General features: G+C 40.1%; 1 protein-coding gene across 2 annotated transcripts in view; it reads right to left on the bottom strand.

The window, feature by feature from the left end:
- Positions 1–16,244, bottom strand: part of RYR3 (ryanodine receptor 3) — a 753,100-nt gene that overhangs the window by 344,728 nt on the left and 392,128 nt on the right. For both annotated transcript variants that reach the window (XM_006883055.1, XM_006883056.1), the window contains exons 17-19: positions 15,011–15,144; positions 13,507–13,748; positions 581–773 (exon numbers count right to left, since the gene is read on the bottom strand). In XM_006883055.1, the coding sequence (XP_006883117.1) occupies positions 581–773; positions 13,507–13,748; positions 15,011–15,144 (569 nt within the window). The remainder of the gene's footprint in view (positions 1–580; positions 774–13,506; positions 13,749–15,010; positions 15,145–16,244) is intronic.

Raw genomic sequence — 16,244 nt, 5'->3', positions numbered from 1 at the left:
AAACTGTAATCATCCTAAAAGTCTAATAGCAAAGAAATGGTTATATTATCAGTCAAATGAAGGGACATGATGTGGCCATAAAAAATCATTCTGAGGAAGGTTAATTAATAACTAGGGGAAAGATTCACCGCTTATTTTTGAATTAAAATTAGGATACAAATTTTCATTCAGTGTAATGCATAACACATATTTAGGACAGAAAAAGATGAAAATACCAAATTATTAATAAATATTATAGCGACACTAAGACCATGACTGATTTTTCACTATCTTTTTAATAGCTATCTCTTTCAAGTTTTTATAAGCACAATGTATGCCTTTTCTATTAAGGTAACTTCAGATACAGGGCTTAGATATTTTAGTAGTTATCTGAATATACTGTATACAATCCCTGGAAGGAGATACATGTTTAACAATTTTGTACTGAATCGATGACCACATTGCTCTCATCCCTTCCCTATCACATTCTCAGGGCGTCGGCCCTGTGGTCCTGAAGTCTTGGAGGAAATTACCACACTTCTCAGCTTATAGGGGCAGTGGGGTAGCAGCTTCTCTCCATGGAATCACAGCCATAACTTACTTGACACCTGCTGAAAAGCTCACCACAGGGAAGAAGAGCCCATCTGTGTTGAAGTTCTCAAACATCCCCTGCACCGGCTGCCCATTGATGCGGAAAGAGATGCTGGGCACTCCGAGGTCAAGGCAACAGCTCACCACATCATCAGACCTCAGAAGGTGCTGGTTGATGGAGGCCACAGCTCTGGGGATCCGGCCTGGAGGGCAAATAAAAGAAGGAGTGTGGGACAATAGCGGGACTCACCACACTGAAGGGATAAGGTGGAAGGATGACACGTGAGAGATGGAGTGAACAGGAACCACTCACAGGCCCCCACTGGGACACACAGAAGGTCTAGGTATGACATGGTATGTGAAATCAACTTTGCTTTTCCTGTATGAGATAAGCAATGACAAGTTCCTTCTGAACTCAGATGGTGGCAGATAACCTGCCTGAGATGCTATCAGTCTTAGGGACAATGGTTAAGCTTCTAAGAATGGAAATAAAGAGAATCCCACCCATTCAATGTGAGCCTGGGATCTAGCCTGGTGCTCCAGTGCCTGACGCAATGAACAAACTGCTTCTGTACCTTGAAGACCACCCATTAGGTCGAGTTACTTCGATGTCAAGAGGCTCTTCTTAAAGGGTATCCTTTCCTATCAAAATGGTACCATAGCACGACCACACAGAGTGAATTATGCAGAAGCCTTGGTATATAGGGAGACTCAGATGTTTTTAGAAAATGACAGTCCCCATAATATGATGATGTTTTATAACCGCAGATCAACTCTCCATCTATCTATGCAATCCTTTGGCATTATTCTTTTAACAGCCCATAATAATCTATAAAAATGCCCCAAAGTAGTTTATATTTGTGTTTATTCTTTGTTTTCTATTGGTTTCTATCAGATTTAGGTTTGAGTGCATAGGTTCTCTGAGCACGTGTGTATTCACAGATATCTGAAGATTTTTCTCTATTTCCTCCAGAAAAAGATGCTAATTCTAGCACTCAACAGAGAAACCATCTAAATAAAGAGAAGTTCAGTTAGCCATTAAACTTGGCATTATAGTTTACTTTACAACTTCATTATTTCAGGTAAGTACAAAAGTACCTGTGAGCTATGTAAGGGTAATTTTTTTAACATGTATTTGTCATTTCCCAAAGTAACTTATAGTAGTGAGGCAATCATCTATTGCTTTTATATTTCAAACCATTCCATTCTGAGAATTCTAGAAGCAAATTAAAACTATAATGTATTTGTCTCCCTGTGAGATTTTTATTTCTAACTTTGGAAGAGAACAATGAAAAGATAAAAGTTAATAATGAAATGGTGTTTCATACAAAAAACAACCCAACTATGAAAAATAGCTAGTAGTACCTAGTTAGAGAAATAATACATGTTCATTGTAGAACATCTGTATAAACAGAAAAATCATAAAGTTGTAGCTTAGCAAAAACAGCTAAAAATATTAACATTTTAGAATGAATGCTTCTAGTCTTTCATATGTACCTAATTTCCTTCCAAACTGATAGACTGTAAGTTTTCTAAATTGCTTTATATACTTACAATATAGAAATAACTCATTGTATAGCCAGGAGAAATTGGTCCTTAGAGAAGGACATCATGCTTGGAAGGGTGGACAGACAGCTCAGGAGAAGACGACCCTGGATGAGATGGCTTGATCCAGTAACTGGGGCTATGGGAGTTGGTGTGTTGGAATTGGTGAGACTGGCTCAGGACAGGGCAGGGTTCAGATCTGGTGTACACAGGGTTGCTATACATCACAGGAGACTCAATGGTACATAACAACAGTAACAGGTTTGGAAGCAGGAGTGGCATCCACTTCTTAAACAACATGCCTCTGGAAACTTGATGAACTTTGCTAAATGTTGATAGTTGTAGAGTAGCTTCAGGCCTTTTGTTCATAAGGTCACTATGAGTCGTGCTCAACTCAAAGGCAATCAACAACAACAATGTAAGATATCCATTTGAAACTGTGTGCTTAGTGGCTTCATAAAATGGTATTTTTTAAATTTTCTGTACAAAACTCTATGCTGGTGGGCATGCGATTTGTTTACAAATATTGTATACAAATTGCTCTCTAATATTTCTAGTCTCACCTTAGAACTACTTAATATTTTCTGTGGTTATTGCTAGTTTAGTAATACATTCTACATTAAGTAGTGAGTTTTCAAATAAAGCCACTATAATCTTTTTTAAAGAAAAATTATGAGGAACCTCTTATTATTTTGGGTGACTGTGGAATCCACATTGTATTTTCTCTCCCCCTTTCAAAAAGAGTCATGTGACTTAGCTATATGTTTGGGGCTGTGGGCCAAAACAAAAGACTGAAACTTTCCATTAATAATCCCTACTGGGAATGTAATATTCCTGTGTATTTTAAATGTAATAAAACACTTTATATTTTATAATGTTATAAACAAATACAGTATTTGAATATCATATATACCATAGTATTTTACTATCTTTTAAATAATATATACACACACATATATACATATATATACATACATATACATACACATATATATATTTTTTTTCTTCTTTATATAAATTGGGAAAGGTGTACATCAGGGATGTGTCCTATCTCCATACCTTTTCAACCTGTATGCAGAACAGACTATCCGAGAGGCTGGGTTCTATGAGGAGAAGTGTGGTGTCAGGATTGGTGGAAGATCTATTAACAATCTGCATTATGCAGATGACACAACCCTGCTTGCTGAAACTGAGGAGGATGTGAAATGTTTGCTGAAGAGGGTCAAGGACTGCAGCCTTCAGTATGGACTGAAGCTCAATGTCAAGAAGACAAAGATTCTCACCACTGGTCCAATTGGCAGCATCAGGATGGATGGTGAAGAGATTTGAGATTGTTCACAGTTTTAGTCTGCTTGGATCCAAGTCAACACTCTTGGCACCAGTAGCCAGGAAATAAAAAACCGTATTGCGATGGGAAAGTCTGCTGTTAGGGATCTCTCCAGGGTACTGAAGAGCAATAGTGTCACTCTGGAGAGAAAGGTGTTTCTGATACAGGCCATGGTCTTTGCAATCACTTGTTATGCATCAGAGAGTTGGACGGTGACTAGGGAGGATAGAAGGAGAATTGATTTCTTTGAGCTGTGGTGCTGAAGAAGAGTATTGAAGGTACCACAGACTGCTAGGAAAACAAACAGATTCATCCTGGAGAGGGTTAACCCAGGCTGCTCCTTGGAGGCAAGGATTCTGGGGCTTAGTATGACATACTTTGGACATGTTGTAAGGAGGTAGAGGTCCTTGGAGAGGGACATCATGCTTGGGAGGGTGGAGGGACGGCGCAAGAGGAGAAGACAGTGACTGGGGTAATCGGGATGGGTGTATCAGAGGCAGTGCGATTGGCACAGGACAGAGCAGGGTTTAGGGCTGTCGTACGTAGGGTCGCTATGAGTCACAAGCGACTCACGACACATAACAACAACATGTATATTTCACTTTCACATCTACATTACTCTATGATAAATGATGACCAATAAGGTTGAGAATGGAATGACTACCTAGAAACACATGACAACTTAAACTTTGGAGGATGGAAAGTTCTTCATTCTTATACATAAATGAGGAAAAAAAATTCCATTTACATGGAAGCTTATAGAAAAAGCAGCATGACAAATCTGCAGAATGGTGAAATTCTTGTAAGGCTGGGCTCTGGGGACTAGATGGGTTTGATGAAGGCAGGTTAGAGAGAATAAAAGCTGGAGAAAACATAGGAACTAGACCAAGTAAACTACAACCACAAAACAGGACATAATATATACAGCACATTATATACAGCACATATTGACAAGCTAGTCTGGCACAGTCTCAAACAATTTTTTCCCCTTTTAACTTTATTACCTTGCTTGACTGCTGACAATGAGAAACAATTCATCACTGGAGGACTTAAATTAAAAAAATTACTCAAAGGAAAACAAACAATAAAACTAAACCACATTTGAACAGTCTGTAGGTTTGACACCTGTCAAAGTTCTCCCTCCATATACTGAATACTCCTACATCATTTTATACAATTTGGAGATAGCAAGTTTCAGAATCCTTCCCTCCTGTTATTCAAGTCTGTTATGAAACGAATCCATGATATTAAAACTCAGCATAACTTGCTATTGTCATCTTTGTCTCAAAGATGTCTTACTTAAAAAAAAAAAATTCTGCTTACTTTTTTTTCCAATCCCAAAGGCACACAGTTCAAATCCACTTTGTGCTGCTTTGTGGGAAGAGGATGGGAAATCTCCTCCTGTGTGATTTACTGCTTCTGAAAACTCACTGGGACACTAGCGGCAGTTCTGACTCAATGGTATACAACAACAACAACAACAACAACAGTCATTTAAAGAAATTCTACAAGATTTCTATGAATTTAGGAATACCAAGAAGCAATTAAAATTCTGGGTTGTACAATTACCCTTAAAGCTGCCTGGATACTCACCGAATAAGATCCTTTACCTTTCTGAGATTTACATAAAATAGGATAAAGTGTCCATTTTGAGCCAAGTCTTCCTCCACCCTCTCTGAGCTGCTGGCACATCGTTGTTGGCCTGCAATTCAACCAGAGGAGAGGAAGAACTGCTTCCAGAGGATGCTCTTCATCCAAAGCAGTGCCTTTATGCCATCAAGAGCTGAAATCTGAGCTGTATTTAACCTAAAGAATCTCATCCCTGCCAACTGTCTTATAGAAGAATGGTAGCTGGGGCAAGTTCTCTCCTGTATAGTGTGTTCCACTTGCTGTTGATAACAGGCATGAGCACTTACATCCTTGGGCAGAAGAACACTGCCTGCCTATCATCCTTATTTAAGTATGGACTCCACGCAGGTTCTCCCTGTGGAGTATTTACTAAAGATTATTATTAGGCCAGCAGAAACCAGAGGCTGTGCCTCTGTTAAGACATAAACAACAGAGAAGATTGAGTTGAGATCTATATTATCTAGAAATTAAAGGGAAACTGTTGATAATAACTGGATATGTAGCTTATATTTAGCAAGCATTTACAGTAATATAATAGGGCATCTATTTGAATAAAAGAGCCTCTTTCATGTAATATTCATGCTGTAAAAGGTCATATGATAAAGCATAACTAATTTTAAAATGTGAGTAGCGTGAACATTTTGGAGTTGGAAGACGTGGAACTAATTCTGTGTTTTAGAAATAAATTCCCATCTAGAGGAAGCAATCTGTACCAGTGTGCAATTGCACACTAGTCATTAGGACCCTGCATTCTGTATTTACATAAAATGCGGGTTCTATTAATTATACTCTAGACAGGCAGTACAAAAAGTGGGAAGGGTGCTTGTGCTGTTCAAATACACAAATCTGAACCCACAAGCCTGGTTTCAAATTCCCATATTCTTTATTGGCTACATGGTACATGCTTTTATTAGGGGGTCAGCTTTACCATCTTTAAAATGGGCACAGTGGTATCTGCCATCCAGAGATGTTTATTATAAGTTCAAAATAGGTGAAGAAAGTTGAAAAGGCAGTATTTTTTTAATTTTAATTTAGTTTATTTTTCATTTCAATGAACATTTACAGAGATTTTGGAATTCCATTCATTCATTGCTGCACCCTTCTCCCCGCACAAACCCTTCCTCCTCGCCCCGTTTGCTCCTCTCCTTGAAAAGCAAAAGAAAAACTCCCTCATTGGTACACAATCCCCCCGCACCTCCCCAAACCCCACCCCCTACCCCCAAATATAATCCACTCTGCAACCCTCATTGCGTACTCCTATGATAAAAATAATGCCCTAAAATATAACACTTTTAGACTATTCTCTCCCCCATAGATTTCAATGCCGTAAACATATTTCATCCAGTTTTTCTCAGTCTTACCCCACCCCAATGCCAGCCTCATTCTACAACAGTAGCACCATATAGCATTTGTCCCTTTGTGACTGAGATACCTCACTCAGCATAATGTCCTCCAGGGTCACCCATTTTGAATAATATTGCATGAGTTCCTTGTTTTTCAATGCAGCATAGTATTCCAATGTGTGAATATACCACAGCTTTTCTACCCATTCGTTTATTGATGGGCATTTAGGTTGTTTCCAACTCCTTGCTATTGTAAACAAAGCCGCGATAAACATGGGTATACATATATCTACTTGGATGGTCTCTTTAGGGTATATTCCCAGTAGTGGAATTGCTGGGTCAAATGGTATCTTTATTTGCAACTTTTTGAGAAAGCGCCACAATGCTTTCCACAGTGGTTGCACCATTTTACACTCCTACCAACAGTGAGTAAGAGTTCCAGTCTCTCCACAACCTCGCCAGCATTTGTTGCTTGCTGTTCTGTTAAATTTTGCTAGTCTTATTAGAGTGAGATGGTATCTCATGGTTGTCTTGATTTGCATCTCTCTCAGGGGTAGGGATTTTGAACATTTCTTCATGTGCTTGTTGGCCATCTGAATGTCTTCCTTGGTGAAGTGTCTGTTCATATCCTGTGCCCATTTTTCAATTGGATTATTCTCCTTTATCTTGTTGTGGTGCTCGAGTATTTTATAAATTCTAGATATAAGTCCCTTGTCTGACATGTCATTACCAAAAACTTTTTCCCAGTCTGTGGCTTCCCTTTTTACTCTGTTAGAGAAGTTTCTGGATGCGCATAGGGATTTGATTCTTAGAAGGTCCCATTCATCTATTTTATCTTCTCCTGGTTGTAAATTTTTCAGAATACTTGGAAGACTCTTTATGTTGTGGATTAGGACTACTAAAGTTTTTCCAAGCTTTTCTTGAATGAAGTTTACAGTCCTTGGTTTTAGTCCTAGGTCCATGATCCACCTTGAGTTGGTTTTTGTATATGGAGTGAGGTGGGGATCTTGTTTTATTCTTCTGCAGATAGTTTTCCAATTTTGCCAACACCATTTGTTAAAAAGGCTGTCATTTCCCCACCTAACTGATTTCATCTCTTTGTCAAAAATCAATTGCCCATAAATAGATGGGCTGATTTCTGGGTTCTCAATTCTATTCCATTGATCTATGTTTCTGTCATTGTACGAGTACCATGCTATCTTGACTACCACGGCAGTGTAGTAGGATTTTAAGTCAGGGAGTGAGATGCCTCCTACAATTTTTCTATTTTTAAGGAGTGCTTTGCTTATTCGTGGCTTCTTTCCATTCCAAATGAAGCTGGAGATTGCCGAAAAGGCAATATTTTTTGTTACATATTCACCACAAATAAAAAAAACAGAGTTGCTTATGAGACTCTATTATTATTCCTATGATTTTAATAAAATAAATGGCTAATAAAAATATAATACTCTAGAGAAAACGTAATAATCAAGGGCAGTTTCTAGAACCCAGTTTACGGATTTTGAATCCTGGCTTTTCTATTTAGTTCTGACCTCTGGGCAAGTCTCTTACCTGTCTTGATTCAAGTTTCTTCATTTATCAAAAGGACTCCAGAGTATCAACTTAACAATATCGACTTCATAGGGCTGATGCAAATTTTGCACACATTATTTCATGATTAAAGAGAGTTTGGCAATGTTGCTCACGATGAATGCTGCTGTTTCTCTTTCTTTTTTAAAGTCTGATGACTTTAGCAACTTGAATTACTAGGCTAAATGAAGACATGCTGCCCAGAACATCACAAAAATATGTCATTAGGGCCTACTGGGGAAAAGACCTAATGATATGAAAAATCAAAGCATTGAGGGTTGAGTCCAAAAAGGAATGGGAAAGTCTACTCCTTTTCAAATGTGTTTAAACCCTTTCAAAACCACCAAAAGAGCCAGGTAATGTAGAAGGAAAAGTAACTGGGCTTTGGAGAGTTAATCTAAAAGCTTCCCTCTACAACTGCTGTGAGGTATTAGAACTCTATGTTACCCTAGAGTCTATCCACTGGGAGGCTGAGAATACCCACTAAGTGGAGAGTGTCTATCCACTGTTCATGTTAATCTATGATAACAATACACCTCCCTTGATTTATAGGCTCAGACCCACTGTAAGGCCCCAGGAAGCTTGGGAAGGCCATTCCAAACCCAGAGTTTTAAGATAAAGGAAAAAAGCCACTTAATCATATACTGTGTCTCTTCAAATTAACCCCAGGATATATTACTTCAAGATTTTGTCTCTTCTGATAAATAATGTAGGCAGCAGGAAACAGTGGTGCTCAGCATTTCCATGGCTCCAGGTACCGCAGAGTTTGGCATCGTAATATAAGCACAACTATTTAGGCAGTTTGGAAAGGGATGCCATCCAAAGATACACATATGCTGGCTTTCTACAATACTCCTTGGATACTCTTCTGTAGCACTTACTGGGCTTGGCAAGGTCTAAGTCACAGCAGGGCATGCTGTGATAGATAAAGTGGTATCTTGCAACTCAACTTGGAAGGAAGACACATAACATCATCTTGTCTCAATGTGATAGAAAGAATGAAATTATCCTGATTATGAGTCAGCAGTCTTAACAAATCAGGAAAGGTGTTTTTACTCCATTTATTCACTTCCATATCCCTTATCTCTTAAAAACCTCAACTTCTTTGCCATCTAGTTGGAAATGACTTGTAGCTGTCCTTCCACTGAGTGCCTGAGGCTGTATATTGCATGGGAGGAGACTGCCCATCTTTTCCCCACTGAACCACCGGCAGTCTGAAGCACTAGCGGTGAGGGCTTTGGTGGTAGTAGTACAAGTTCCTTTTGACCATGCCACTAGAGTTCAGATTCCCTTGCTTCAATTTGTTGGGGAGAAAGCTGTTACAAGGGAAAGGGAGATATCGAGTCCTTCTTATAAAAAGGCCTTGTAAGCAGTCACTTGCAGGTGTCACTGAACCAAGTCACCCCTAAATCTAGTCTTGAAAGGGCATCTGGTGTTTATGTCAGGAGAGGAAAATGATGTCATTCCTTCAGAAAGTGAACCATGATGGGAGAGCTGGCCGAAGATTCTTCACATGGGGTTGGGCCTGTCCAGGGAAGGTGATGCCCACAGGCTACTTTACAATTAAAGAGGGACCTACCAAAGCTGCTTCCTCAAGAGAAAAATTCAAACCACAGTCCCAGATGACTTTGCAACTTCTTTCCCATGACGCATGGGTCTCGGGTTCTTTATCTCCTTAGGGATTGCCAGGGTAGCTCTTGAAGATGAAAGAAGCCATCACAGACAATGAGGGAAGAGGAATCATAAAGAGTGGCACTATGGAGTAACTGTGTCCCCAGAATGAATACATGTTGAACTCTTAACCACTGTGCTTGTGGGTGTAGTATCATCTAGGGATAGAGGGGTTTTTCTTATTATGCTTATCAGCCCATTTCAATGTAAAGGATGTTCTGTTCTGAAAATCCCTCTTCCCTCAAATCACTGCAGTTGCAAAAAGCCAAGAAAGTCCTTTCCTCAGCACTCCACATAAAAGGAAACCACTGAGAGGTAACGGTGTGGGAACCCAGGGCTGCCAGCAGCATAGCTCCCCCATGAGGAACTCCAAGTGCTCTGAGTTTAGGCTTGCAAGAACATAAACTCAAGTACTTTAAAACCATGTGCTGACCATAATCATTATGGTTAGCACAGGAAGCCAGAATTAAGGTTGCATAGAGAAGTGTACTGGGGTGGGGTGTGGGGGGGAAGGAATGGGGGAATAGCATACCAATGAAGGAATTTTTTTTTCTTTTCAGAGAGGGGAGCGAATTGGTGGGGAGGGGTGGGCAGGGAGAAAAGTGAGGCAATGAATGAATGGAAATCCAAAATCTCTGTAAATGTCTATTAAAATTAATTTAAAAAAAAACATGTGCTGGTGGCACTTCTGTTAATGCAGCACAAAGTCATACAGAAGATAGAGATCATATGTCAGAAACGTCACATTTCTTCCATCATTTAACTTCCCCCAAATCACAGAATATCTTCTTTTTATTTGAGGAAACTGAGGCTCAGAGATTAACTACTTTTCCAAAGCCATTGAGCAGCAGCGCTCTGATTGAAACCCAGGGATAACTCTAAAGCTGTGCTGGTTTGGGTTTTTTTCCCTTTCTTTATTTTTTCTATTGACAAAGTGTTAAGGGTATTGCAATTCTTTCCAGATACTGCAATATCTACTGCACATTAATAAACAAGGTGAAGACTAGTTCAAGACAATGGTTTAATTAATTTATGCCGAAAGATAAATTTAAAGTTAATGGGCTTGGGCATTTAACTTTTAAGGCAAAGGAGAATATTTGTCAGGGCTAGTTTCCAATATCTCTCTCTCTAACTACCTTCCCTATCCTCCTGTAGCAGGCAGGTTAGAAAGTCATTTCTTCATCAGATAATTACCCTTTCATGAGATAGTCTGGAATTCACTGCTGTCCTGGTGGGAGCCATTAACAGAAACATTATTTCTTCAGCAAGAGCATAAGCTGACATATTTGCCTGCAGTGCCTTCTGGAGATATATGTTCACCATGTGTTGGCTGATAAGTTCAGAATGATCAGACCCAAGGAAGCTTTGGGTTTTAGTGAGACTGAAGGGTGTAAATCTTAGAGACACTTGGTTTCACCACATTTCAGCTCCAGCATGAGACTGAGCGGTCAGTCCCCTCAAGGAGCCGATCACTGGCAAAACTAAGTTAGGAAATGCTCAGGGAGTCAGAAGCTGAGTCACGAGCCCAGGTCTGACCTTTATTCACAAGAATAAATCACTAGTGATGACTGATGTGGGTCCAGAACATTGGCTTCTTTTCAGAGGAGAAAGGAGCGGAGGGGTAAGGGGGGGAAATGGTGGTGTATCTTCTATTACTATAACAATTAGTTAGGATGCACACAAAAAGCAGGATTTCCTGGATCCAAAATAAAAGGGTGTCTTCCTACTGGTTGATTCATTCATGCATTTAGTTCACACACATCTGCAAAGGGGTGTACTAGAATCCCCGTAGTGCAATAAAATCTAGAGAAGATGAAGTGTATTTTTTTTTCTTTGAAAATGGTATCTTAGGGAATGCTGATGGCTTAGTGGCAAGGAGCTGCACTGCAATTCCAGAGCCATGCAGTTCAAATCCACCAGATGCTCTGCTGGAAAAGGAGGGACAATCTCCTCCTGGACCAGTCAGATCCGATTTGACGGTACACACACACAAAAGAATAATAAATTTTGTATTTTAAAATGTTATCTTTTTAAAATTAGGGTCTACTTTTCTTTATGTAAAGGCCTAGTTATACATACTTTTTTAGCACCCCCCTTGGAGAGGCCTCTCTGGGTAAGCCTACATTGCAGAGAACACTCCTGGCTTATGTGGATAAGAACTTGGGACAAACAAATCAGCAGCCATTGGGGTCATTATTTTCACAGAAAATTCCTTTAATCCCGTCACTGATTCAGTGCTTCCAAATGCTAGAGATACAGATATTCATGCACATGATGGCTCTTTCTTCCCAAATCATATCCCCGCTTTCTGATAAAACATATGCCATCCAGTGATAACCTCAGAGACACCTGGCCTGGCTAACGACTGTTACTGGATAGCTACAGACTCAGTGGCTCCGCAGTGAGGCTCTGAGAACTAAGATGAAACCACGCCAACTCTCCAAGCAGAGGAGAAGACGGAACTAGGGATGAGTAAGTTAGGAGTATAAGAGAAAAAGACCAGACTTTCACTTCTAACTCTTCTTCCTTCCCCCAGGACCAACAGACCCTGGGCAGTGGCTTTCTCACTTATTTCCCCAAACTATGAGACTATATAAATATGTATATGTATATTTAGAAATTTTTTACTGAACGCAAATAGTACAAATATAAAAATAAATACAAAACTGGTCAACTGAAAATAAAGACAATTTGGACAGACAGGACCTTCCTCCAGAGCCAACAGACTTCCCCTAGAACTGACATCCTGAATTCGGACTTCTCATTATGAGAAGATAAATTTCTCTTTGCCAAACCAACTTTATGTAGTATTCTGTTAAAGCAGCATTAGATAATAAGACAGTAAGCATTAACTCCTCCCCTTCTCCCTCCCTCCTGCCCCTGATAACTACTAATAAACTATTTTAATAAAAAAGACATAAAGACAATAACGAAAAGATGAAGTGGCGAATTTAGTTTTAGCCTAGTAATTAAGAGAAAAAAAATGTGATAGAGTATATTGTTTCTAGTTACGTAGGTTATATAAAAAAATGATTGTATTGGTTATGTTGTGGAAGCAAATTTATCCCTTAGACTAGATTTAAGAAAGAATGCATGCCATGGTTCTTTGTGAACAAAATACACAGCACCATACTTACATAAGGGGATTATATAAGGGACACAATGTCCCCAACTGAAATTGTGCATGAGACATAGAAAAGACTCGTATGGACAACAAACAGGAGAAGCAAAGCTAAACGTGTGAAAGCCAAGCCTGACAGTTAATCTTGCTTTTTCGTGCAAGGAGAAACCAACCATTTTCTATGTAACACAGGCTAGGGACATGTTTGGAGAAAGCATCAATGCTTATCCTTTTTTAAAAAGGCACTTTTGAATTTCTTTTTAAAGAAATGAGTCCCTAATACACATCAGACACAGTTCCAGAGACGTTATAAACAATAAATTGAAGCAGTAAGTTGCATTGATAAGATTACAGACTTGTAGTCAGATCTGCATCCTTCCTAGGATACTGATTACATTTACTTAAATGTTTTTGTGCCTCAGTTTCCACTTATGTAACTTGAAATATTATTTGTCTCAAGGGCTTTTGAGGGCTATTGAGAGAAACTATACAAATACGTAACCTGCTATCTAAGAAATACATGCTCAGTCTCTCACTACTTTCCTGCTTCTTATGTAATCTAGTCCTACAAGACGCCAGGCTCACAATTCAGATGTGATGCTCCTCTCATCCATCCAGACTCATGAGTCTATTACTTCACCTGAAAGTGCATACTGCTGCTTGAACAACATGAGTTACAGCCAAGCCCCGTTAAGAGGTTAAAAAAGTCAAAACTTCTGAAAAGCACTCACCTGACCAAAGGTGAAGTCCATCAAAGCCATAGGAGTACAGGTCATCGCCAACACCATTGCCTCCCCATCCTTCTCCACCGCCAGGGTAAGGGGCGTAGCCAGAGGAGGAGGCCCAGCCCACTCGGAGATGTGTTGGCTCTGCTGTTAGGAAAGGATCTACTTGGTCGATAATTAGCTCAAAGTACCATTTCTTGTACTGGGCCGAGCCCTCAGCAACTCCCAAGAAGATGTTTGGCCGGATACTGAAATAAAACATGGGAACACATGGAACATGGGAATGCATTTCTAGATTCTTAAAAACTGAGTCAGCAAGTAGACCAGAGAGAGTAGAGGACACTGGCTCAATTAAACACAGGGAAAAGTAAGTGCATGTTTTTTGGAAGTAATTCTGATGCTCTGAAGTAGAAAATCTTGGATTCTCCAGTACTCAAGTTCTTAGTGAAAGTCATGAGAACACGGATTCCATCATAAAATAAAAAAGATGTTTAAGTATTTCATTCAATGCAACCAACGTTTACTCAGTGTGACTCATGGGAAATGGATGTTGAAAAATTATAGTCATCATGATTACAGATCTTTTTTTCTTTATGTGAAAGGATTTACTTACCTGAGTTGCATCGTTCGGTAAAATGGTTTAAGTACCTCCATGGTACTAATGGCAGCTTTGCCATCTAAGCATTACTCACACCAATAGTCTCTCAAAAGTATTAAGAAGTCATTATTAGGCAATCTTGTTTAAGGGTAGCGGCTTAATGTACCCAGGAAAGTGGCTGAAGCCTTGAGACAAGCCACTTAGAACTTTCTGTTCGGATTAAAATTCTCATAAATTTACATTTACCAGGCAGGGTCTATGACTGAATCAAGACGAACAAGGAAAACTCAAGTTGAAGCCTAGAATAAAGGAAGCCCAGCTGGATGAGTCAGGTCAGCTGGCTGCACTCTACTTCAGAAGTTTACTCAACACTACATTTGAAGCTAGAGTCCTCAGGAGAAGTTGGTGTCGGTAGAGTTGTCCTGGTCCAGGCACAGTAAAGCTCAGTTGTGGCCACATGTATAGATTAGTAGACTAGAAGTTCTGCACATACCCATGCTCTTAATGATGACCCCACAGAGGCTCTGGGAGGTCAATGTTCAGGTGGAAAGAACATAGGAAACCCCACTGTCAGTGTGGACAAACCTTTTTTTAGGACAAAGTTGGCATATCAAAATAAATATGAACATAATCTGAAAAAGGTATAGGACGAGCATCTATATTTAAGGGAATACATCTCAGAACATTCTTCAGCACTCAAGGATATATACACTCCAGCCTTGGCCATTTTAGGGAGAAAGTTTGAGAAGTTCTGTTAAAAATGCTGGAGTTCAAGACCTTAGTTATAAAAGTTGTACATCTACTTGGTCTTGTCTTAGATTTGCAAATTATAGGTGGGAGATTTGGAGCACAGCCAGCCACCTTTCTTTCTTGTCAGGTTATAATATGGATAGAATGATGGTGGTGCCTTACCTCGTGACGTCATTAATCAGTCGTGTCTGTAAAAGTAGGTTCCTCCGGGGCAGCAAGTTGTCACAGATTAGATTCTGGTTGGCTCTCACTGCGACCCCATTGCAGAGACAGAGGGAGCATAGTACATCCAGAACCTGTGGCAGGACACACCAGGCCAACCTTAGGAGGACACAGTGGATGGTGCAGAATTTCCATGATATGTGAAATGGCAGCTGTAAAGAGTGTGGTTGTGTACTGTAGAGTTGGAATTGACCCATAGGTGACCCTCTGGTGGGTTTTCAGAGGCAGTTAACATGGCAAGAGACTGTCCATCCTTCTCCTGTGGAGCAGCTGGTGGCCTTGAACTGCATGCCTTCAGGATTGCTGTGTAGCTTCTTGCCACTAGGCTATGAGAGCTCTCTCTGTAAAGAGGGGTGGTGATTGTTGTTATGTACCAGAGTCAGAACCGACCCACAGCTGACTCTCCGGCAGGCCAGGCTAGGAAACAAGCTGGGAGGAGCAGCTCTGTGTGAAGGCATCCTGTCCTTCACCAAACATTATGGAGTGATGAACCAGAGCTACTGTATCTTGAGAAATGAGCTTGGGATTTTCTTTGTGTTCCCTGTCCCAGTCTTGGGTCATCTTCTTCAAACTATCTAAAGAGGATAGCCACCGGATTCTGAAGACAGACCATCTAGGTTCAAGTCCTAGGATTAACGTAGGGCAAATAGGGTGTGCAAGAAGCCAAAGGTGTAAAAAATCCAGGGAGGCAAGGACGCTGGGATCCTTAGAAGGGCAGGTCTGATCAGGTCTCACACCTAAGCTGCTGCCCACTCCCAGCCAGGCCCAGTAGCACTCTGCACTGAGGATCTGTGAAAGATGCTAATGAAAGGGCACTTGGATTTCCATTTGTTAAGAAATCCTTAACCAGCACAACTCATGGAGATCTCTCATGTCAGAGTAGAACTGGCCTTCCTTCTAAGAATCAAATCCAAAAACTTCTCTAACAGGATAAAAAGGGAAGCCACAGACTGGGAAAAAAGTATTTGGTAATAATATGTCAGATAAGGGACTTGTAGAATTTATAAAATACTTGACCACCACAACTAGAAAAAGGTAAACAACCCAACTGAAAAAATGGGTTTTCACTGGTGAGTTTTCAGGAAGAGATCACCAACTCTCTCGTCTGAGGGCTCCTCTAGGTGAACTCAAACCTCTGGCCTTTTGGCTAGCAGCCAGCCAGTGACTGCAAAAT

Source organism: Elephantulus edwardii, unplaced genomic scaffold (genome assembly GCF_000299155.1).
Source record: "Elephantulus edwardii isolate Elephantulus edwardi_28Jun2011 unplaced genomic scaffold, EleEdw1.0 scaffold00026, whole genome shotgun sequence".
NCBI classification, from domain to species: domain Eukaryota; kingdom Metazoa; phylum Chordata; class Mammalia; order Macroscelidea; family Macroscelididae; genus Elephantulus; species Elephantulus edwardii.
The sequence above is the reverse complement of the archived record's forward strand: the minus strand, read 5'-3'. Positions and strand labels throughout refer to the sequence as shown.